Source organism: Ipomoea nil, unplaced genomic scaffold, assembly GCF_001879475.1.
Source record: "Ipomoea nil cultivar Tokyo-kokei standard unplaced genomic scaffold, Asagao_1.1 scaffold1043, whole genome shotgun sequence".
Lineage (NCBI taxonomy): Eukaryota > Viridiplantae > Streptophyta > Magnoliopsida > Solanales > Convolvulaceae > Ipomoea > Ipomoea nil.
Window position 1 is genome coordinate 4874402 of NW_017617471.1, and position 23390 is coordinate 4897791.

Consider the following 23390-nt stretch of genomic DNA (forward strand, 5'->3'; position numbering starts at 1 on the left):
TCGTGAAGTGGTTTGTTTGGATTGAAATTTGGAGTAACAATTGACAAAAAGGGGAGAAAATTTATTGATAGTTCATTGCCAAATTAAACACATTTAATGTGAATTGTGAGTGTGACTTCTGACTGTGAATGTAAATGCCTATCCATGAGCAATTGAATGCAACGACATTAGACAATATAATATAGCACATGAGGGTAGATTAGACCCTTTTCATCAAAGTTTTGTTTGCAACGGCTGTATATATTCCATGCTTCATTCTCTTTCCTTCCAAATATCTCGTGTATGCAAACTTTTCTCTCATCTTGAGTCTCTCATCTAAGTTCTTTGCTCTACATCTCAACCTCACCAAATATCTCTTGCAAACTTTTCTCCTATTTTGAGTTCTCTGCTCTACATCTCAACAACGAGGTGGGCTGGTCTAACACATTTACTCTCAATACATCCCTCTTCTCATTCATTCTTCCCTGTTCTCACAAACTTCATAAGGCCAAAGAGAAAAATGTTGAAGGTTTACGCTTATTGATTAGCGTGGTACAACTTTTTTAACTGGTTTACAAATTTTAGCAAAAATAGTCTTAGCAAAAATGTTGCGTGGCCCCTTTTGCTTTCTTATGGGAAAGGTAACCAACACATTTATTTACATCTTTTTGTTAATTTTTTCTAATTATAATAAATATTTACTTCGTTCAATCTGCTTCATTGAGTCTTGACCACTTCCTCACAGGCCGCCATGTACGCTCTCCGTTTAGCCTCTCCCCCCAGTCTCGGTTGCAAGGCCCTGTCGCCGGGCGCTGGAAATAATCACACCACCATGAAGGCCGGCGACGATGTACATGTAAGAAGAGTGAGTAGCGGAAGTTTAGTTCGCGATGCGGTCACTAAGCCGGAGAAGCAGTTGCCGGTAGTGTCTCCGGGGTCGTTGACTAGTGAGGCTGGACGCCTTATTCCCAATCTGGCTTGCCGCCATGGAAATGAGTCCTATAGCTACAGAGCCATGGAGTATTTAACCGCCATATTGTCATCCAATAAAGTGTACGATGTAGCAATTGAGACGCCGTTGCAGCTCTCCTCCATGCTCACCGCCCGGCTGGGGAACAATATCTGGCTCAAGAGGGAAGATCTTCAACCTGTATGCCCCTTAGCTTCATTTTTTAATTATTTTTCCCTTGCCTTTAATTTATTACGACATAGATCTTTTGTTTCATGGTTTATTATTATTAAAAAAAGAAAGAAATAGGAAAAATGATAAACTAGGCCATCTAACTTTATATGAAAATACAATTAACCCTTTCAACTTTTGAAAAGTAAAGTGCAATTAAACATTTCATAGCCTTAATCTTTATTATAAATTTATAATAGCATGATTCTGGTTACCTACTAAAGTGAGATGATTTTTGGTTTCTTTAACAGTTGTGTTTATCTATTGTTTACCCCCAAAAGACTATATATATATATATAACCTCAAAGATAATTTAGTGCGGGCTAGTAAAGTGAAAAGAAAACTGTGAACTTGCAATCCGGCCACCATTGTTATAATATCTGATATGTATGGGGTTTTTGCTGACTTGGTTCATTGGGTGTGGGCAGGTCTTTGCGTTCAAACTTGGAGGAGCTTATAATATCTTAGAAAAGAAACCACTCCATATACATATTCTTTACATATACGGAAGTTTTCTTGGCCTATAGCTTTAACAGTCACACCTTCTGCAAAACCTCCTACTTGCTCCAGCATTACTCTCTTCCCATGATGCAAGGACAATGCTAAAACATTTGCATCACTGGGCTCAACCCCGATTATCTTTGCTTCGGGGTTAACCATTTTAAAGTAAGAAGCAACACCTGCAATTAATCCACCTCTGCCAACCGGAATAAATATGGCACGGATGGTAAATTTCTTTTCCGACGGTACCCTGCCCAGGCCATGACATTTGTGCCATATTTATTCCGGTTGGCGGAGGTGGATTAATTGCAAGTGTTGCTTCTTATTTTAAAATGGTTTACCCCGAAGCAAAGATAATCGGGGTTGAGCCCTGTGATGCAAATGCTTTAGCATTGTCCTTGCATCATGGGAAGAGAGTAATGCTGGAGCAAGTAGGAGGTTTTGCAGAAGGTGTGGCTGTTAAAGCTGTAGGCCAAGAAAACTTCCGTATTTGTAAAGAATATGTATATGGAGTGGTTTTTGTTGGCCGTAATGCATCAATAAAGGTTAGTCATCCCATCCCTATCCCTTTTAAATTGGCCTGCCTTCCAAATTCATAAATATGCCTGCCTGCCTGCCATAAGTTCCATATAATTGCAATTGTATGCATTAAGTGTGAAGAAAATAAAATAGAATATATGAATTTATAAAGCTAGCTAATTGATTAGATTCAATTGGTTTGTCTTATGTGTATTATAGTTGATCTTGATCTAATCTTATTGAATAGTACATTTTTATAAATACTCAAATTTAAAAGTTGCACTGCTCACTTATATGTAGGATATGTTTGAAGATAAAAGGAGCATTTTAGAGCCGGCAGGTGCTCTTTCCCTTGCGGGAGCTGAAGCATACTCCAACTATTACAACCTCGAAGGACCAAAACATAGTAGCAATAAGCCAATAACCACCGGAGTAAACATAAATTTTGATAAACTGAGATTGGTAGCAGATGTTGGTAGAGAACTTGAAGTGTAAGAGACATGGAATTTGGTGACTACTTTTTTTATGAAAAAGTTCAATTAGCTTTAAATGTCTTTTTTTATGGATGTGTAGTTATATAATTCTGAATGTATAGTTATGAAGTTATGAATGTGTAGTTATGCAATTCTGAATGTATAGTTATGAAGTTAACGGATGTGTAGTTATGCAATTTTAATTGTCATTAGTTAAAATTTAATAATTTAAAACATGTTTCAAATAATAAAATGCTAATCTAATTATTTCTAAATGAATTAAAATCCACCAGTATTGTGCCAATAGCCACACACAAAAACAATTTGCAACCCATAACTCAAAATAAGTAAATATATACTTTATAACTCTCACAACCAGCACCAGTGATTAAGTATCCAAGTGTTGCTAAACATCTGCTCAGGTAGCATGTAGTGATTTTTCTATATGAGAGGTCATGAGATCGAGTTTGAGTGGAGGAGGATAGTACTCAAAAGTATCCAAGTGTACAAAACATGTAAAATAAAATTGAAATTTTTCCCCTTTTTAAATTTTAATTTCATACTCAACCACCTAACTTTTCTATGTTTAGCTTCTTGACATAATGGACTTGGCCCTTAGCTCCCATGTTGCTTGGTATATATACTAGTCAAGATCATGAATTTTCATGTTTTTATGACAACGGTAATTTATAGGCTTAGTCAAATAAAATACAAGATTCCTCATCTAACTATATTTGGTTAATAGTTTATGAAATCTTTTAAAATAGTTCTAACTTCTAAGTGGACTTGAATTTCAAAATCAGAATTTTTAAACAAAGCTTGGAAATAATTAAGTTTTCTCGTAGAAGTCTTGAACTTGCTTAAAAATTGAGTAGCTAAGTTTTGAAAGTTTTAGCTGTGTTAGAGTATGTCAAAGTATAAGGTTAGTATGCATATATATATGATAAGAAAGTAAAAAGTGTAGAGTAAATGACACAAATACTTTTATAGTGGTTTGGGAACATTTTTACTCCACTCTTATCCTCAACTCCGATCACCAATAAGGTTCCATTAAGTATTGCTACACAAGTACAAATTGATTGAAGTTAACACAACTTCTTCCTATTGTAATTCTTGAGATACAAGACAGTCACTGTGAGCATATAGCTATTAATGTGCAATCCAACTATCAGCTTAGACTTTTAGTTGAGATTGAGCACATACTTCAAAATTGTCATCAAGTGGCCCTACCTAGCTTTCACTGCATGACCAAAGCTAGACAAGGTTTGTTGTCGCCTTGCTAGCTAGGATGATCACAAAACTTCTTTTGGTGGAAGATGGTTGTATGTTGTTGAGTTTTGGAGTTTGGAAATCACTTAGATTTCACTTCAACTTAGAAGACTAGATTTAGCAGTAGAGTTTTGAATACTTGATCACACGAGAGTTTTTACCAAACTTTCGACAACTTTTTTATTCTAAGCTTAGCTAGGGTCCTCCTTTTATAGATGAGGAAGCTAATGATGAGCGCCAACTTGAAGTTTGAAGCTTCTCATTCTCACTCACCAAGTGGTAGCTATCCAAAAGTTGCCACAATCTCCTAAAATCCGTTGTCATATCAAAATCTATTACAATTATTCCTAATATATAGTTAAAAAAAAAACTAATAATAAATTCCTAATAGTTATTAGTGTGTCATTTAAATTTTGGTCTCCAATTAGACCATTAAATAGGATGATCAAGTGAGTGTGCCTTGATTCTTGTACCAAAAGGTTACGAGCGAGTGCAATAAGGAGTCTAAAGTGCTTATACAACATTCTTTACATCATCAAAATCTATTACAATTATTCCTAATAGTTTTTTTTTTTTTTTCTTGAAAAAAAATTCCTAATAGTTGTTATTGTGTCATTTAAATTTCAGCCTCCAATTAGACCCATTAAATGGGGTGATCAAGTGGGTGTGCCATGATTATTGTACCATTAGGTTACAAGCGAGTGTGATTCTTGCAGCTTACCTCGTATTACACAAGTCTTAAAAAAAAATATATAATTTAAATTATTTAAGGAATAAAATTCACCAGTCAGCTTAGAACATAATTTTTTTTTTTTTTTTTAAAACTGAATATAATAACTAAATTGTATAAGTTTATATTTCTTGACTCTACTGAGGATTGAACCCAGAATCTCTGGTTTCGTAGACCAGTACCTTATCCATTGGGTCATAGAGTCATGTTTTTTTTTTTTTTTTTTTTTTTTTTTTTGCTTAAACGTGTGACTCCTTAGCCTTTTTAGAATATATAAACACGCAATGGATAAGACGCTAGTCTACGGAATTAGAAATTCTGGGTTCAATTCTCAGTGGAGTTGCACTTTCATATTCGTCTGATTTCTAATTCTATTAAGAGTTGCGTAATCTTGTTTTGTCTAATTCTTCTTTAATCTCTACCTTCAAAGCCGTCAGTCAACATCATTAGTATTATTATTATGTGATTGTTAATACATATTGGTAAAATTATTCAATTGATGTATTGTATTAATTAGATTTTAGTATTGTATATAGCACTAAAATAAAAGTTTAGAAGAAATATAATTTTAATCACATACTTTTTGTTTAACGCAGTGAAGTGATTCCTTCATTATATTATACATACACAATTTTAATTTTAAAGATATCAACACTTTGTACTCAAATTGGTAACATTATATTTAAATTTGTTTGAAAGCAAACATGCATATAATAATATATTGGAATATATATGTTAAACATTAAAAAAAAAAAAGAGCAAAATTACTGTGTATTAGGACATAAGCAAAACAAATGTTTATACAATTCACACTTCCAATGGGAAAAAAAAAAAAAAAAAAAAGAGAAAAAAAAAGAAAGAAAATATAATAATCGAAGTTGAGTGTGATGTAAGTTACATCACAGTCATGTAAGTTTCTCATATATGATTCCAATATTTGACTTATTCTTATTTTTCATCTAAGAATAGTTCCCTTCTTCCAAAGGCTGAACCCCAACCCTAAGGGCCCCCCACACCCCGGCCCGACAGAGCGGTGGGAGGTTGTAAATCATGGGAACTCAACTGAACATTAATCATAGAGGCTAGACCGGTGCTCACTGCGCACAAGGAACCCCCCTCACTTTGAGAAGTTGCTCCCACACTGCCGTTGGTGAGACTCAATCCCTGGTCATTCTTCCAAAGTTTCACCTACCAGTTGAGCTACCCATGCGGGCATCTAAGAATAGTTCCCTTTGACCTTCAATATGATGTCTGAATTAATTATAGAAAACTCAGATATCAAGCCTAAGATAGTGACAACGTAGTGAAGGTTAAAAGTGTAGAATAAAAGGTTTATTTTAGTGTTTAGAGTCATGCTTTTGTATGTACTGCTGAAGTAATCATCGTGACAACATCATAATTTTACATTTCACTTAAGTGTGTATATACTATCGAGCATGTCATTTTTATTTTAGAATATAAAATTTAAAATTTCGGTACATGAGTCTATATATATCATATATATATATATATATATATATATATATATATATATATATATATATATATATATATATATATATATATATTCTCTAGCCTCTCCACCCTATTATATGTGAATTTATTTCCTTATACTTGTGTAGCAATTAGTGTGACATTTCGATGACAGGATGTTGAACTCGGTCCTCCCAAGCCGCAACCCAACAAATTTATTTTTATTTTTTTAATAAAGTCAAATGGATGGAAAGATTGTAAAAATTTGCATTACTTACAATCCTAACATTTTTTTTTTGAAATGTCATGTCTAGCTCATTTTTTAAATTAATGTAGTAATAATAATAATAATAATAATAATAATAATAATAATAATAATAATAATAATAATAATAATAATAATAATAATGATAATAATAATGATAATAATAATAATAATAATAATAATAATAATAATAATAATAATAAAAAATCCCTTCACAATGTTTCACTATTTTAATAATGACATGCATATATATTAAAATGCCAAAATTTATAAACTTTCCCAAGTTATTATTCAAACATTCCACACAGTTCATGCAATCATTTGACTTAGCTCGAAGATTGTTTAAATTGCGTAATTAAGTATTGGAATAAGGTTCAAATTGGCCACTGAACGTAACCTGAAAATGCAATTAGGCCACTGAACGAACAAAAAGTACAATTAGGCCACTGAACTCTCCAAACGTATGCAATTTCACCGAATAGCAGGTTACCATCAATTTTAGCAGGTTATCTGCTTACGTGGCAGCTGAGTTGGCATTTTTAATAATTTTTAATAATTAATTTTAATAATAAATTTTATAAAAAAATTGAAAAAAATTAAATAAAAAATAAAATAAAGTCGTTTTTATTTTTTTTAAAATTTTTTTAAATAAAAATTTATTATTAAAATTTATTAAAAATGATTTAAAATTTATTAAAAATGCCAACTCAGCTGCCACGTAAGCAGATAACCTGCTAAAATTGAGGGTAACCTGCTATCAGGTGAAATTGCACATTTTTAGAGTGTTCAGTGGCCTAATTGTTTTTTCAGGTTACGTTCAGTGGCCAATTTGAACCTTATTCCTTAAGTATTCAAGTGTGCTAAGCATGTAATATAAAATAAAATTGATAAAGGAATACTTCCCTTTTTCAGATTTTCATACTCAACCACAGCTTAATTACTTTACAATTTAATTTGACATGGCCCTTAAGTCCCTAGTTGATAGGTATACTAGTCAAGATCAAGAATTTTCCTTTTTTTGTGACCACTTATAGCTTAGTCGTCAAATAAAATACAATTTCCTCACATAACTAATTAATGTTTGGATCCATGCATATTTCCTTGAAGTAGTTGGTGACAAAGTATTAACATATCATATTCATAATAAATATAAGAGTAACACTGATCTCGTGTTAAATATTGCAAGAGTTTTCACTCGTTTTATTATTATCGCATTTAGATTTTGGCCTCCAATTAGCACCATTGGATGGAGTTGACAATTGTTCTTAATCAGATATAGGAGGTTACATTTATAAATTTTAATATATATATATTTACCAATGGAGTTAAAAATAAGGGAACAAATTAAATTATATATAATGAATGACTTAATTTGGTAAAATTAGTAAAGCCAATGCCAAAATATGGTAAAACTATTTGTAGAGAACTAAATCTTAAAAAACATTATGGTCATCATAATAAATAGAAAAGTGAACTTGGTATTAAGTATTCAGAGTAACATACACAAAATATAATAGTTGTGTAATTTTGTCACCTTTGATTGAAGATGTATGTATGTAAGACTGAACTTACTAAAGACATACGACAAAGATGTTAACCATTATTTTATCTCTTAATTAAGCTGTAACTCAAGTACACTTTGAATTGGATGTATGTGTCGGTTTCAATACAAATAAATAAATATTTATCAAACTATGGTTTATTAAAACAATTAAATATGTATAGAAATTGGGCAAGGTGATAGGAAGACACTGTAAGGGTGTGATAAGCCATGGATTTTTCTATTTCATTTTGTATTTAATTTTGCTTGAATGCTCGGTAAGTATGGCGAGACAAGGCTTAATTTGATGTGTTTGTAATTCTAGGAAAGGAAAATTGTGTCTAGGCATGCATAGCTGGAAAAGAGGACAATTTTGAAAGACATCAAGGCAAAAAGGGGATCGACAAAACGGAGCAAGAGAGCGAATTCGGTGTTCAAAGTGCCTCTAGGAGGTGGTCACAGTGGAGTTTACGGTGTGAACTCCACTGTGACCACAGTTACCAGCTTTCAGATGTTAGGCATTACGCTGATAGTTCATTACTGGAAATTCTGAAATTTCCGACCACCTGAAAATGATCTTAAATTAAGTTGATACCAAAAAGTTCAAAAAGTGGTCGGAAATAGCAACAAAGGTTTTTCCGGATACCAAAAGTGGTCGGAACAAGACTTTCAACTTGATTTAAGATCACTTTCAGGTGGTCGGAAATTTCAGAATTTCCAGTAGTGGTTATGCCGTGACCACCAGCATGAATCCTGGAATCCGAGAGTTGGTCAAAGCGGTCACAATGACCTTCATGCCGTGAATTGCTTAATGAAAAAATTGATAGGATCTATCATACTATATATAAGAATAAAAACTTTGTAGTCGAATTTGTAACGTTAGATTTAAATGTTGATTACTTTTCGTATTTTGTCTGGCCTATGTATATGGAAACATGCAATAATATATTGGAATATATATTACACATAAAAAAAAAAAAAGAATACTGTATATTACTGTATTAGGACATAAGCAAAACAAATGTTCATACAATATAATTCACACTTCCAATGGAAAAATGAAAATAAAAATGTAAATAATCCAAAATTTGGTTCACTCCCTGCCACCCCCATCCTCCAATTATCCCTACTTTATTTGGTAACCTTAATGGTTGAAACAAAAAATATTCTTATACACGCTTTTTTAATGGAGCTTAATTTGTTTTTCCACAACTCTTTCTAATTTGACCACTTGTGCCGGTAAGAGGGTTGAGATTACTCATCTTCAACATAGCATTTGCAAAGTCTGCTGAAAAGGTGGAAGGATTAGAGCTATAACTGTTGACTACAGAATTTGCAGAACCTCCATTAAACAACTCTTGATCGGAATGCAAGAGTCCTTTTTGACTTTGCAAGTCTTTGAAATAAGCATTATCGAACGAGGTTGGACTAGTGTCAAGTGAAGCAAGATTATCGTCACCTCCGTTTTGAGGACAATTTGCCTGTAAAGATTTTGCAAATGCCGCATTTATATTGGTGTCGTTGTAGATTCGAGAACGAAATGTTGTGCACCTAGCTTTTCCAATTGTGTGGCCACCCGAGAGAGCAACCATTTCCCTTTCACTAAATCCTTGGTTTGAGAAAGAAGATTTGAGCTGACTGAGGGTGAAATTGGGTCCAGGAATGTTGTTGTTAGCGGCACTTAAACTTGCCGTGGTTGAGTCTCGTCTCCCTAGTAAAACATTCCAACTAGGACCACCAAGCTGTAATTTCGTAACAAATGTAATGATTTTATAATTAGATAATAATTGACTTGGAAAAAAACAGCAAAGTTTGAGTACGAATATATTATTACCGCAACAACGGAGTCTCGAGCAGCAACAGCTACAACATCAGCACAAGATACAATGCCGGGACAAGATTTCTCAAGTTGTGCTTTAATGTTGTCAATCACGTTCAATCCTCTTATTGATTTGTTATTTGCACGAGCAGTTTGTTCCCCTGTGAAATTTGTTGTGTCATCCAACAAAATTGATGCATCGCAACCCTGTTTCAAATTTGACCGAACAAAATACAAGTAATGTCAATATGATAATTTTCTTGAAGGGGACCTAACATATCCATTTTTGAAATTCAAGCTTAGGAATTTTTAGAATCTCAACTATGAAGGCTACCGCAAAGAAGAAAAACTTACATTGACAAAACAATCATGGAAATGGAGACGAAGTAAGGATGCTCCCATTCGAGCCTCGGATTGCACAGCCGATTTCACTGCCGATTTGATTATGGAAAGGGCATTGGGACAAGATTGTGAGTAAAATGTTGCAGACAGTTGAGCAGAGCTCATCCCAGAGAGAAGTGAGAAGAGCATACATGAGAGTGTGAATGCAACATTAATATGAACTGAAGAAGGAATCGCAGTCCTCATGACTAAAGTAGGATCTGAGAAAAGAGATGAGGATAAAAGAAATAGAGTGTTTCAAGCAGTTTCAGCTATGAAATTAGAAAGAAATGGTAGCTTGGCTTGTGGTCGAGTGCTTCCTTTGATGGTGTATTTATAGTAGAAATCGAAGTTGACTATGATGTATGTTTGTCATATGAATGCGTAAACATGCATATATTGACTATGTCATTTGTTTAAGAAAACAAACCGTCTTTGCATGGACATCATTTGATATTATTGTGATTTCGACATTATTTGACTTCTTCTAATATGTTGTCTAAGAAAAGTTCTCTTTGACCTTCGTTATATATCATGTCTCAGTTACAGGAAGCTTAGGTATCAAATCTGCGAAAATGACATCTATTGGGTTTAATTTTAATTTAGGCTTTAATTTATTACATCATGTGTTTTTATTGAATAACAATCTGATTCTCAAAGTAACATGTAAATCGCAAAAATACCAATTAATAATGATTTTTTTTTATCTCACTAACTAAACGAAAAAGAAAACTTGTAAGCTGTATATGACGACCTAAAGAAGATAATATTGCCATATTCTCCATCTAACATCATTATACATGTCGCCAAAATTGCATCAATCCACAGCTCTATAGGAAAGGAATAATGTGAAATGTCATTAGCACTGTCCAATTACCTTGGGCTAAAAATGTGTCAAAATACGCCAACCAATTTAGAGTTTATATATGTTCTGTTTAAACTATAAATGGAAAGATGCATATTTAATACTCCATATTTAATATATTTTATCTTAAAGAAATTAAAATCAATCACTGCTTACTTTACAGTTAAGCTCTTTGACATGATGAATAATTTGTCCTTGCTCCCAAGTTGGTAGACGTTAGCCAGAATTAATATATTTTAATCACAACTTATCGTCAAATAAAATAATTAGGTAGGGATTTCTCATCTAAATAATTAATATTTGGATCGATATTTCCTAGAAGTAGTTGTTGACAAAGTATAAATATTCATTTGACATGTCTAATTCATAATAAATATATTATGACTACCTCAAAAGCGCGCCTTCTACTACAATTCTACAAATGAAATTTAATAAAAGTCTTGAGATGCCAATTAACACTGCATGCTCTCCTTATTGGCATCTATATCAATGCCTACATCTAATTTTATATAGAATATTTAAAGTTAAAAAGTAAAAACTTTTGTAACTTGATGCACATACATCCATTAAAAATAAAGATTATGGTATCGAAGACTATTGCATTTTTAAAATATTACTCCTTATCATTTAAAAATATCATCATATTTACAATTCACTAATTTTTTTTATTTATTTTTTATTTTTTTTGCTTCCTTTCAATTACAATAATATAATTTAATAATAATAATAATAATTTTATTATTATTATTATTATTATTATTATTATTATTATTATTATTATTATTATTATTATTATTATTATTATTATTATTATTATTATTATTATTATTATATACTCAAACTAACATTTAACTTTGAGTTAATTCCACAAGAGGTCCTTTGTCTTTGGTGACAATTCCAAATTTAGTCACAGACTATCGTTTTGCCATTTAACATCTCCAGACTATTATTTTTTGGACACTTAGTTTTTCTCAAGACTTTTTCTATTTTTAGTAAGGGCATTTTTGTCTCTTCATATTTTTTTTTTGTTATTTTTCTGGTTTCAACCAGTTTAATTGGTTTAGGACTTTACTAAAAATCGGTTGAAAAATATTATTACTAAAAAATCAGAAGTTACCTAAAGTTATAAACCAATTAAACCGGTTGAAACTGGAAAGTTAATAAAAGAAAAATATGAAGAGACAAAAATGCCCTTAACTAAAAATAGGAAAAGTGATGAAAAGGACTAAAAGTGTGTAAAAGATAATAGTTTAGGAATGTTAAATGACAAAAATGATAATATGGACTAAATTTAGAATTGTCACCAAAGACAAGGGACCTCTCGTGGAATTAACTCTTTAACTTTATTCAAGAAAGAAATTGGGTCCTATAAGGTTGATTGTGTCAAATTTGCATTCCTTGCAAATTTGCAACCTTTGCACTACACTTAGATAAAAATAAAAATAAAAAATAAAGTAAAAATAGATATGTTGGCTTGCAATTTACCCTCACTGGTGGTGTGCGGATCGGATAACCTTAGTTTAATCTTTAAATTTGGTTGAGATGCATATATATTTCAACCAAGAAAAAATTTTATTTTTCACCTTAATTTATCTCATAATGTTTATCTCTTGACATATCAATAACTTTTTCATTGAATATTTATAAATTGAATGAACTCACCATGAGTTAGATATGTATTTCAAATACAAAAATAAAAAATAAAAAAATCATCATGTAGAATCATATAGAAAAGTTAAACTTGGATTAAACTCATCAATTAAATAGTATTGTGATTTCTGAATATCGCAATAAAGTCATAATTTCAATAAGCATCAGAAACTGGTCTTCCCACCTAATGTGCCAATGATACACCAAATTTGAGTTAGATTTGCACCTCTACGCATCTACGCTAAACAATTCAACATTTTCAAAATAAAAATAAATAAATAAAAATTTAGAAAGGGGAATTGTCTATATTAGTGGAAACCCCATCCCTTTTCTAATGTGGACAATTGCTAATTACAAGTTTTTCAACTTAAATATATAGGTACACTTTGAGTATCAATCCCCATTCACCCATTATTCGCTTTGGGCGTATAATATATCAGATTAAACTTCTTACTAAGAAGAACTCGAATCTACATTGACGTGATCCAAACTGGACGTAGACTCCACTAAAAATCATACCACAAAATAACCACTTTAAATGATAATTTTAACTAATTGTTCCAACGTTATTAGATTATTAAAAATACATAGTGAAAAAAATTAATCAATTGATGTATTGTATTAAATAGATTGTAGTATACTAGTATTGTATGCACCAGGCCAGTATTTAAAAAAACGTTTGGAAGAAATTTGAATCGCATACTTTTGTTAAACGTAGTGGTTCTTTCATTATATTATATATACACAATTTTAAAGATGACCAACACTTTGTAGTTGAATTTGTAACATTAGATTTAAATTTCTTTAATTACTTTAATTTTGTTACTTTGTAAGGCCTATGTATATGAAAACATGAAATAATATATTGGAAACATATGTTACACATAAAAAAGCAAAAGTACTGTGTATTAATACATAAGCAAAACAAATGTTCACACAATTCACACTTCCGATTGAAAAATGAAAATAATATTGTAAATAATCCTACTTTATTTGGTAACCCCTATGTTTGAAAGAAAAAAATATGCTTAGACTTTCACATTGGATGTAACTCAATTGGTTTTCCCACAATTCTTTCTAATCTGGCCACTGGTGCCTGTGAGAGGATTGAGATTACTCATTTTCAACATAGCATTTGCAAAGTCTGCTGAAAACGTGGAAGGATTAGAGCTATAACTGTTGACAACGGAATTTGTAGAACCTCCGTTAAACAACTCTTGATCGGAGTGCAACAGTCCTTTTTGACTTTGCAAGTCTTTGAAATAAGCATTGTCGAACGAGGTTGGGCTGGTGTCAAGTGAAGCAAGATTATTGTCACCTCCACTTTGAGGACAATTTGCCTGTAAAGATTTTGAAAAGGCGGCATTTATATTGTTGTCGTTGTAGATTCGAGATCGGAATGTTGTGCACCTAGCTTTTCCAATTGAGTGACCACCCGAGAGAGCAACCATCTCCCTTTCACTAAAGCCTTGGTTTGAGAAAGAAGATTTGAGTTGACTGAGGGTGAAATTGGGTCCAGGAATGTTGTTGTTAGCAGCACTCAAACTTGCAGTAGTTGAGTCTCGTCTCCCTACTAAAACATTCCAACTAGGACCACCAAGCTGTAATTTGGTCACAAAAGTAATAATTTAATAATTAGATAAATTGACTTGTACATATATTTGAGCTAGATTAAAGGTGGAAATGATTGGAGTATGAATATATTATTACCGCAACAACTGAGTCTCGAGCAGCAACAGCTACAACATCAGCGCAAGATACAATACCGGGACAAGATTTCTCAAGTTGTGCTTTAATGTTGTCAATCACGTTCAGTCCTCTTATTGATTTGTTATTTGGACGAGCAGTCTGTTCTCCTGTGAAGTTTGCTGTGTCATCCAACAAAATTGATGCATCACAACCCTGTTTCAAATTTGACAAAACAAAATCGATAAGTAATGTATGTCAATATTATAATCTTCATTAAAGGGGCATAACATCAAAGATATTATATCCATTTTTTGAAATATTCAAGCTTAGGAATTTTAAGAATCTAATTATGAAGGCTACACAAAGAAGAAAAACTTACATTGACAAAACAATCGTGAAAATGGAGACGAAGTAAGGACGCTCCCATTCGAGCCTCGGACTGCACGGCAGATTTCACTGCGGATTTGATTATCGAAAGGGCATTGGGACAAGATTTTGAGTAAAAAGTTGCAGACAGTTGAGCAGAGCTCATCCCAAAGAGGAGGGGGAAGAGCAGACATAAGATTGTGAATGCAACATTAATATGAATTGAAGAAGGAATTGCAGTCCTCATTACTAAGGTATAGTAGGAGCTGAGAAAAGAGATGAGGATAAAAGAAATAGAGTGTTTCAACTATGAAACTAGATAGAAATGTTAGCTAGATTGGCTTGTGGTAGAGTGCTTCCTATGATGGTGTATTTATAGTAGAAATCGAAGTTGACTATGATGTATGTTTGTCATATGAAAGCGTAAACATGCATATATTGACTATGTGAATTGTTTAAGAAAACAAGTACTGCTTATTGTTGAATCAGTCAATGATTAGAAAGTTGATGCATATTGCAATAATTGGGATAAAATTACTACACTGATTGTCTGGTTATTGAAACGCATGGCATAAGCCGTCTTTGCATGGACATCATGTGATATTGTGATTTCGACATTATTTGACTTCTTCTTATATGTCGTCTAAGAAAAGTTCCCTTTGACCTTCATTATATATCATGTCTCGGTTACAGGAAGCTTAGGTATCAAATCTGCGAAAATGACAGCGATCTGTTTGGTAAATAATTATTAGTTAATAGATGTTAGTTGATTGAGTTAGTGGGTTTGACTAGTTGATATTGATTATAGAAAAGTATTTGGTAAATTAACGATTAGCTGATAGATGATTACATGCAAAATGACTTTCTCAACAGAACTGGTCAAAAAAAGATACTTTGAGCAGCTTTTGAAGTTTAGCATTTTGAAGCTATAAGTTGTTACAGAAAACTAATTAATCAAACACTCATATTAATTGTTTAACAAAGTCAAACAACTAATAGTGGTCAAATAAGTCAAAATTATTTGATAAACTAACTATGTTACCAAACACAGCCAACATATGTTGAGTAAATGCAATAACAATTTTAATTTAGGCTTTAATTTATTACGCAATGAATTTTTATTTAACAACAACCACCTGATTCAAAAAGTTAAATGTAATTAAACAGCAACAATACCAACTAATAATGATTTTCCTTTATCCCACTAACCAAACGAAAAAAGAAAAAAAGTAGTCTTAATTCATTGATTGGAATTTGTAAGCTATGGTTACCTAAAGAAGATAACCACTTCCTCCATCTAACACCATCATACATGTCGTCAAAATCGCATCAGTCCCCAACTTTCTAGTAGAGGAATATAATGTGAAATGTGATTATCACTATTCAATTACCTTGGGCTAATAATGTGTCAAAATACTCCAACCAATTTAGAGTTTAGGAAAAAGAGTCAAATAGGCCCTTAAACTTTACACTAAAAGTCAATTATGCACCTAAATTTTTAAAAGGTGCAATTAAGCCCTCAAACATATCAATTTGAGGTAATTAGACCCACAGACCCACAGCTCTATAGGAAAGGAATAATGTGAAATGTCATTAGCACTGTCCAATTACCTTGGGCTAAAAATGTGTCAAAATACGCCAACCAATTTAGAGTTTATATATGTTCTGTTTAAACTATAAATGGAAAGATGCACATTTAATACTCCATATTTAATATATTTTATCTTAAAGAAATTAAAATCAATCACTGCTTACTTTACAGTTAAGCTCTTTGACATGATGAATAATTTGTCCTTGCTCCCAAGTTGGTAGACGTTAGCCAGATCAGAATTAATATATTTTAATCACAACTTATTATAGTCAAATAAAATAATTAAGTAGGGATTTTTCATCTAAATAATTAATATTTGGATCGATATTTCTTAGAAGTAGTTGTTGACAAAGTATAAATATTCATTTGACATGTCTAATTCATAATAAATATATGCCTACCTCAAAAGCGCGCGCGCCTTCTACTACAATTCTACAAATGAAATTAAAGAAAATTCTTGAAATGCCAGTTAACACTGCTCTCAGCTCTCCTTATTGGCATCTATATCAATGCCTAAATTATATAAAATATTTAAAGTGAAAAAGTAAAAAATTTTGTGACTTAATGCAGATGCGTTCATTAAAAATAAAGATTATGATTTCGAAGACTATTGCATTTTTAAAATATTACTCCTTATCATTTAAAAATATCATCATATTTACAATTCATCATTTTTTTTTACTTTCTATTATTATTATTATTATTATTATTATTATTATTATTATTATTATTATTATTATTATTATTATTATTATTATTATTATTATTATTATTATTATTATTTTGCTTCCTTTCAATTACAATACACTCTCAAAAATCAAAATATAATATAATATAATATTTTTTACTTTTTAACTTTAAATATTTATTATTATTATTATTATTATTATTATTATTATTATTATTATTATTATTATTATTATTATTATTATTATTATTATTATTATTATTATTATTATTATTATTATTATTATTATTATTATTATTATTATACTCAAACTAACATTTAACTTTATTCAAGAAAATTTAGGTCCTATAAGGCTGATTGTGTCAAATTTGCATTCCTTGCAAATTAAATTTACAACCTTTGCACTACACTTAGATAAAAATTAAAAAAAAAATACAAAAAGTAAAAATAGATATGTTGGCTTGCAATTTACCCTCATTGGTGGTGTACGTGCGGATCGGATAACCTTAGTTTAATCTTTAAATTTGGTTGAGATGCATATATACTTCAACCAAGAAATTTTTTTATTTTCTCACCTTAATTTATCTCATAATGTTTATCTCTTGACGTATCAATAACTTTTTCATTGAATGTTTATAAATTGAATGAACTCACCATGAGTTAGATATGTATTTATTAATCAAATACAAAATAAAAAAATTCATCAAGTAGAATATAGAAAAAGTTAAACTTGGATTAAACTCATCAATTAAATAGTATTGTGATTTCTTAATATCACAATAAAGTCATAATTTCAATAAGCATCACAAACTAGTCTTCCCACCTAATGTGCCGCTGATACACCAAATTTGAGTTAGATTTGCACCTCTGCGCATCTACGCTATACAATTCGATCAACATCTTCAAAATAAAAATAAATAAATAAAAATTTGAAAAGGGGAATTGTGTATATTAGTGGAAACCCCCATCCCTTTTCTAATGTGGACAATTGCTAATTACAAGTTTTCCAACTTAAATAGGTACATTTGAGTATCAATTTTCATTCACTCATTATCCGTTTTGTGTGTATAATATATCAGATTAAACTTCTTACTAAGAAGAACCCGAATCTACATTGACGCTACCCAAAGTGGATGTAGACTCCACCAAAAACTATATCACAAAATGACCACTATAAATGATAATTTTAACTAATTTTTCCAACGTTATTAGATTATTAAAAATACATAGTGAAGAAATTAATCAATTGATGTATTGTAGTATACTAGTATTGTATGCACCAGGCCAGTATTTAAAAAAACGTTTGGAAGAAATTTGAATCGCATACTTTTGTTAAACGTAGTGGTTCTTTCATTATATTATATATACACAATTTTAAAGATGACCAACACTTTGTAGTTGAATTTGTAACATTAGATTTAATTTAATTTTTTTTTTTTTTTTTAACGAGCTATGAACTTTATTCCACACCAAAGAAGCAAATGCCTTACAAGAGACGCTTTAGGCCCAAAAGTGACATAAGGCTAAGAATACAAAGGGCCCAATGGCCTAACAATGCAACGGGCTAAACTACCCTAACCAACAAACGCCAAAAGGTTTATCAAATAAAAGGGCCAAGAGGCTCACAATAAAAGGCCAAACTAGGCTAACAAAAAAACCCCAATGGGCTAGCAAACAAAAGGCCATTCTAAGGTCCAAGGTTTAATTAAAGCCACCCAAAAAATCTGCCCAGCTTCAAAAGGCCATGAGGCCCATCCGGCTTTCCATTTTCCAAGCCAAAAAACAAGCCCAAGGGTTTTATTAAATCAGGCCCAAATCCTTTTGAGCTTCATTGACCCATTCGGCCATCTAACCAGAACAGGCCCAAGGCCATTTTAAATCTCATAAGCCCAATGGGAATTAATTCCCCCCTTCCAAATCAGCCCAAGTGGCCAGCATAAAATTCACCAGACCAAATCAATAGAATCCCAGCGTGCAAATGAAAGTTAGGCATCATAATTCCACAATGGTCCACCCATTTAGGTGAACCCTCCTTTTCCCTCCATTCAAGATTAGTAGAATAGATCACAGCCAGCTCTATTATTCAACCAGTTGGGTTCCCAGCTTAAATCAACTTCCCATCATCCTTAGTAAATTCTCCAAAGTATTGGTTTGCCCATCTACATAGCAAAAATCCTGTGGCAGTATTTGTTCTCAAGCCCTTTCCAATCAATGATTTTAATCCATACTTTTCCTTACATGAACTCTCATTAATGGTTTCCACCATAACTTCAATTCCATAGCTTCAATTTCATCTTTTGCATCAAAGGTTTCTGTATTCTGTCCATGCCTCCCCTCCAAGAGGGCTTGCACCCTAATCATAGTGTCATAAATGACTATTTCAAAATCATCATTATTGTCCCGGCTTTCTTTAACACTATTGCACCAATCATCTATGTCCACTCTATCAATTTTCTCCTTATTCTTTTCCATGGACTTCTTGTCATCACTACACATTTTTTCAATAAGTTGGCACACTTCTTGTCCAGTTAATGGCTTCATCTTTCCAGAACTGGGTGTGCCATGGATCTCCCTTGCCATTTCTGAAATTGATAAAGTAGGTCCCTCCCCTTCCCCACCCCTTTGTTCTGGTTTTGCCATAAGAGCTTTCACATCCTCATCTTGATTTAAATTTGTTTAATTACTTTAATTTTGTTACTTTGTAAGGCCTATATACATGAAAACATGAAATAATATATTGGAAACATATGTTACACATAAAAAAGCAAAAGTACTGTGTATTAAGACATAAGCAAAACAAATGTTCACACAATTCACACTTCCAATTGAGATATGAAAATAATATTGTAAATAATCCTACTTTATTTGGTAACTCCTATGATTAAAAGAAAATGTGGTTTTCCCACAATATGCTTAGACTTTCACATTGGATATTTGGATGTAACTCAATTGGTTTTCCCACAATTCTTTCTAATCTGGCCACTGGTGCCCGTGAGAGGATTGAGGTTACTCATTTTCAACATAGCATTTGCAAAGTCTGCTGAAAATGTGGAAGGATTAGAGCTATAACTATTGACTACAGAATTTGTAGAACCTCCATTAAACAACTCTTGATCGGAGTGCAAGAGTCCTTTTTGACTTTGCAAGTCTTTGAAATAAGCATTGTCGAACGAGGTTGGGCTGGTGTCAAGTGAAGCAAGATTATTGTCACCTCCACTTTGAGGACAATTTGCCTGTAAAGATTTTGAAAAGGCGGCATTTATATTGTTGTCGTTGTAGATTCGAGATCGGAATGTTGTGCACCTAGCTTTTCCAATTGAGTGACCACCCGAGAGAGCAACCATCTCCCTTTCACTAAAGCCTTGGTTTGAGAAAGAAGATTTGAGTTGACTGAGGGTGAAATTGGGTCCAGGAATGTTGCTGTTAGCAGCACTCAAACTTGCAGTAGTTGAGTCTCGTCTCCCTACTAAAACATTCCAACTAGGACCACCAAGCTGTAATTTGGTCACAAAAGTAATAATTTAATAATTAGATAAATTGACTTGTACGTACAACAATTTGAGCTAGATTAGAGATGGAAATGATTGGAGTATGAATATATTATTACCGCAACAACTGAGTCTCGAGCAGCAACAGCTACAACATCTGCACAAGATACAATGCCGGGACAAGATTTCTCAAGTTGTGCTTTAATGTTGTCAATCACGTTCAATCCTCTTATTGATTTGTTATTTGGACGAGCAGTCTGCTCTCCTGTGAAGTTTGCTGTGTCATCCAACAAAATCGATGCATCACAACCCTGTTTCAAATTTGACAAAACAAAATCAATAAGTAATGTCAATATGATAATATTCATTAAGGGGGCATAACATCAAAGATACTATATCCATTTTTTGAAATATTCAAGCATAGTAATTTTAAGAATCTCAATTATGAAGGCTACACAAAGAAGTAAAACTTACATTGACAAAACAATCGTGAAAATGGATACGAAGTAAGGATGCTCCCATTCGAGCCTCGGTCTGCACGGCAGATTTCACTGCGGATTTGATTATGGAAAGGGCATTGGGACAAGATTTTGAGTAAAAAGTTGCAGACAGTTGAGCAGAGCTCATCCCAAAGAGAAGAGGGAAGAGCAGACACGAGAGTGTGAATGCAACATTAATATGAACTGAAGAAGGAATCGCAGTCCTCATGACTAAAGTAGGATCTGCGAAAAGAGATGAGGATAAAAGAAATAGAGTGTTTCAAGCTTCAGCTATGAAATTAGAAAGAAATGGTAGCTAGCTTGGCTTGTGGTCGAGTGCTTCCTATGATGGTGTATTTATAGTAGAAATCGAAGTTGACTATGATGTATGTTTGTCATATGAATGCGTAAACATGCATATATTGACTATGTAAATATGTTTAAGAAAACAAGTACTGCGTATTGTTGAATCAGTCAATGATAAGAAAGTTGATGCAAGCAGATCAGAAACTTAATTGGAACTGCAAGCTATGAACATCTCGTGATTTCGACATTATTATGTGACTTCTTCTTATTTGTCGTCTAAGAAAGGTTCCCTTTGACCTTCATTATCTTGTCTCAGTTACAGGGAACTTAGGTATCAAATCTGGGAAAGTTTTTTTTTTTTTTTTTTGAATGCTACTGACTCTATTAAAATGTAGTATCTGTTCATAATTAACTACTTTCTCAACCTACTGAAGCATGAAGAGTCAATAACGCCTCCAAGACTCGAACTCACAACCTCTCATATGGGAGTCCAACCCGAGTGCCAATTTGTCCTTTATCCTTCTTCTTTTGCTAATAATGTCCAAATACTCCGATCAACTTAGAATTTATCTATGTGTTGTTTAAACGTACTAAAAATGTAAAGATATATATTTAATACTCCATATTTTATATATTTTATCTTAAAGAAATAAAAATCAATCCATATTTGCTTACTTTACAGTTAAGGTGTTTGACATGAGGGATTTTACCCTTGCTCCCCAGTTGGTAGACGTTAGGCAGCCATACATGATTAATTAATTTATTTTCATGACAACTTATTGTCAAATGAAATACAAGGGATTTCTCATCTAAATAATTAATATTTGGATCCATATTTCCTAGAAGTAGTTGTTGACAAAGTATAAATATTCATTTGACATATCTAATTCAATAATTCATAATAATTAAATATATGATTACCTCAAAAGCCTACTACTACAATTCTACAAATGAAATTAAAGAAAAGTCTTGAGATGCCAGTTCCACTGCGCTGCTCTCCTTATTGACACCCATATCACAGCTGCCTAAATCTAATTTTATATAATTATAAATATTTGAAGTTAAAAAGTAAATATATTTTTTGACTTCATGCACATGCATCCATTAAAAATAAAGATTACCATCTCTAAGAATATTGTATCTTTATAATATTATTATTTAAAAATACAACCACATCATCATATTTTGCAATTCAGTGTATAATAGGGATCAGGTGCGGGTGGTGCTTCCCGTACAATTGTGCGGGTAGACTCACATTAAGCATTACACTAGCGCACTTTAAGTACACAACACACGCACATTAAACACACAAACAAAATACATTCAGAACACAAACTCACGCACCTTAAGCACAAAAGTCACGCATCTTAAGTCCAACCCTCACGCACCTTAAGCACAAAACTCATGCACCTTAAACACAAAAAACACACACACCTTAAGTTTTAACAACTCACATTAAGTACACACTCACGCACATTAAGTACAAAACTCACGCACCTTAAGCACAAGATTCACGCACCTTAAGCACAAAACTCACGCACATTAAGCACAAAGCTCATGCACTTTAACGGCTCAACAACAACTTACATTAAGTACACACTCGCGTATATTAAGCACAAAACTCACGCACCTTAGGCACAAGACTCACGCACCTTAAGTACAAAACTCACGCACATTAAACATTACACACTCACGCACGTTAAGCACAAATCTCACGTACGCACCTTAAACACAAGACTTACGCACATTAAGTACAAAACTTAAGCACATTAATCACCTGCACAACCGCACGGGAGACACTTACCCGCACTAAAACTTAATTCTATATATATATATATATATATATACTAGTTTTTCATGCGCAATGCGATGCTGTAACAAAAGCACCACATTACAACAGTAAAATGCTGAACTTGACCCTCTATTATCTTATAGAAACATTGCTATATTTTATAAACAATTTTACTCCGATATAATTTTGAAATGATTTCACTGCAACCAATGTACTTTAAACTTTATCTTAAAATAATAAGGATACTTCTTTGCTACCTACTAATTTCTAAATTTCTATTGTCATGTTAAGCATTCATTCAGCCATGCAACATTATTATATCAACATCATTCGCCTCATTTGACAAT

At 32.3% G+C, this 23390-nt stretch overlaps 4 protein-coding genes and 1 non-coding gene across 7 annotated transcripts; 1 reads left to right on the top strand and 4 right to left on the bottom strand.

The window, feature by feature from the left end:
- The first annotated feature begins 279 nt into the window (after positions 1-279).
- On the top strand, positions 280-2773 carry LOC109181373 (threonine dehydratase biosynthetic, chloroplastic-like). Of its 2 annotated transcripts, XR_002054182.1 has the most exons (4): positions 280-620; positions 725-1129; positions 1588-2205; positions 2480-2773. XR_002054182.1 is itself a non-coding variant. In XM_019331121.1 (3 exons), the coding sequence occupies exons 1-3, from the start codon at positions 585-587 to the stop codon at positions 2672-2674; spliced, it is 636 nt and encodes a 211-aa protein (XP_019186666.1). In that variant the 5' UTR covers positions 280-584; the 3' UTR covers positions 2675-2773. The 2 variants fall into 2 exon arrangements, 1 of the variants encoding a protein (XP_019186666.1); XM_019331121.1 differs by lacking the exon at positions 1588-2205.
- Positions 2774-4783: 2010 nt separating this feature from the next.
- Positions 4784-4856, bottom strand: TRNAR-ACG. The gene has a single exon. It is a non-coding gene; the product is annotated as a tRNA-Arg (tRNA).
- Positions 4857-8900: 4044 nt separating this feature from the next.
- LOC109181028 (cationic peroxidase 1-like) lies at positions 8901-15038 on the bottom strand. Of its 2 annotated transcripts, XM_019330779.1 has the most exons (4): positions 15007-15038; positions 10103-10391; positions 9764-9955; positions 8901-9671 (listed from the first exon to the last, which is right to left on the bottom strand). In XM_019330779.1, exons 2-4 carry the CDS (start codon positions 10334-10336, stop codon positions 9123-9125), a joined length of 975 nt encoding a protein of 324 aa, XP_019186324.1. In that variant the 5' UTR covers positions 10337-10391; positions 15007-15038; the 3' UTR covers positions 8901-9122. The 2 variants fall into 2 exon arrangements, with proteins under 2 accessions (XP_019186324.1, XP_019186323.1); XM_019330778.1 differs by lacking the exon at positions 15007-15038 and having other exon boundaries at positions 10103-10470.
- LOC109181029 (cationic peroxidase 1-like) lies at positions 13529-14930 on the bottom strand. Its single transcript, XM_019330780.1, has 3 exons — positions 14713-14930; positions 14355-14546; positions 13529-14245 (listed from the first exon to the last, which is right to left on the bottom strand). Exons 1-3 carry the CDS (start codon positions 14863-14865, stop codon positions 13697-13699), a joined length of 894 nt encoding a protein of 297 aa, XP_019186325.1. The 5' UTR covers positions 14866-14930; the 3' UTR covers positions 13529-13696.
- A 4870-nt stretch (positions 15039-19908) lies between the features above and the next one.
- LOC109182243 (cationic peroxidase 1-like) lies at positions 19909-21253 on the bottom strand. The gene is made up of 3 exons (XM_019332360.1): positions 20941-21253; positions 20586-20777; positions 19909-20472 (listed from the first exon to the last, which is right to left on the bottom strand). Exons 1-3 carry the CDS (start codon positions 21172-21174, stop codon positions 19924-19926), a joined length of 975 nt encoding a protein of 324 aa, XP_019187905.1. The 5' UTR covers positions 21175-21253; the 3' UTR covers positions 19909-19923.
- Positions 21254-23390: the final 2137 nt, after the last annotated feature.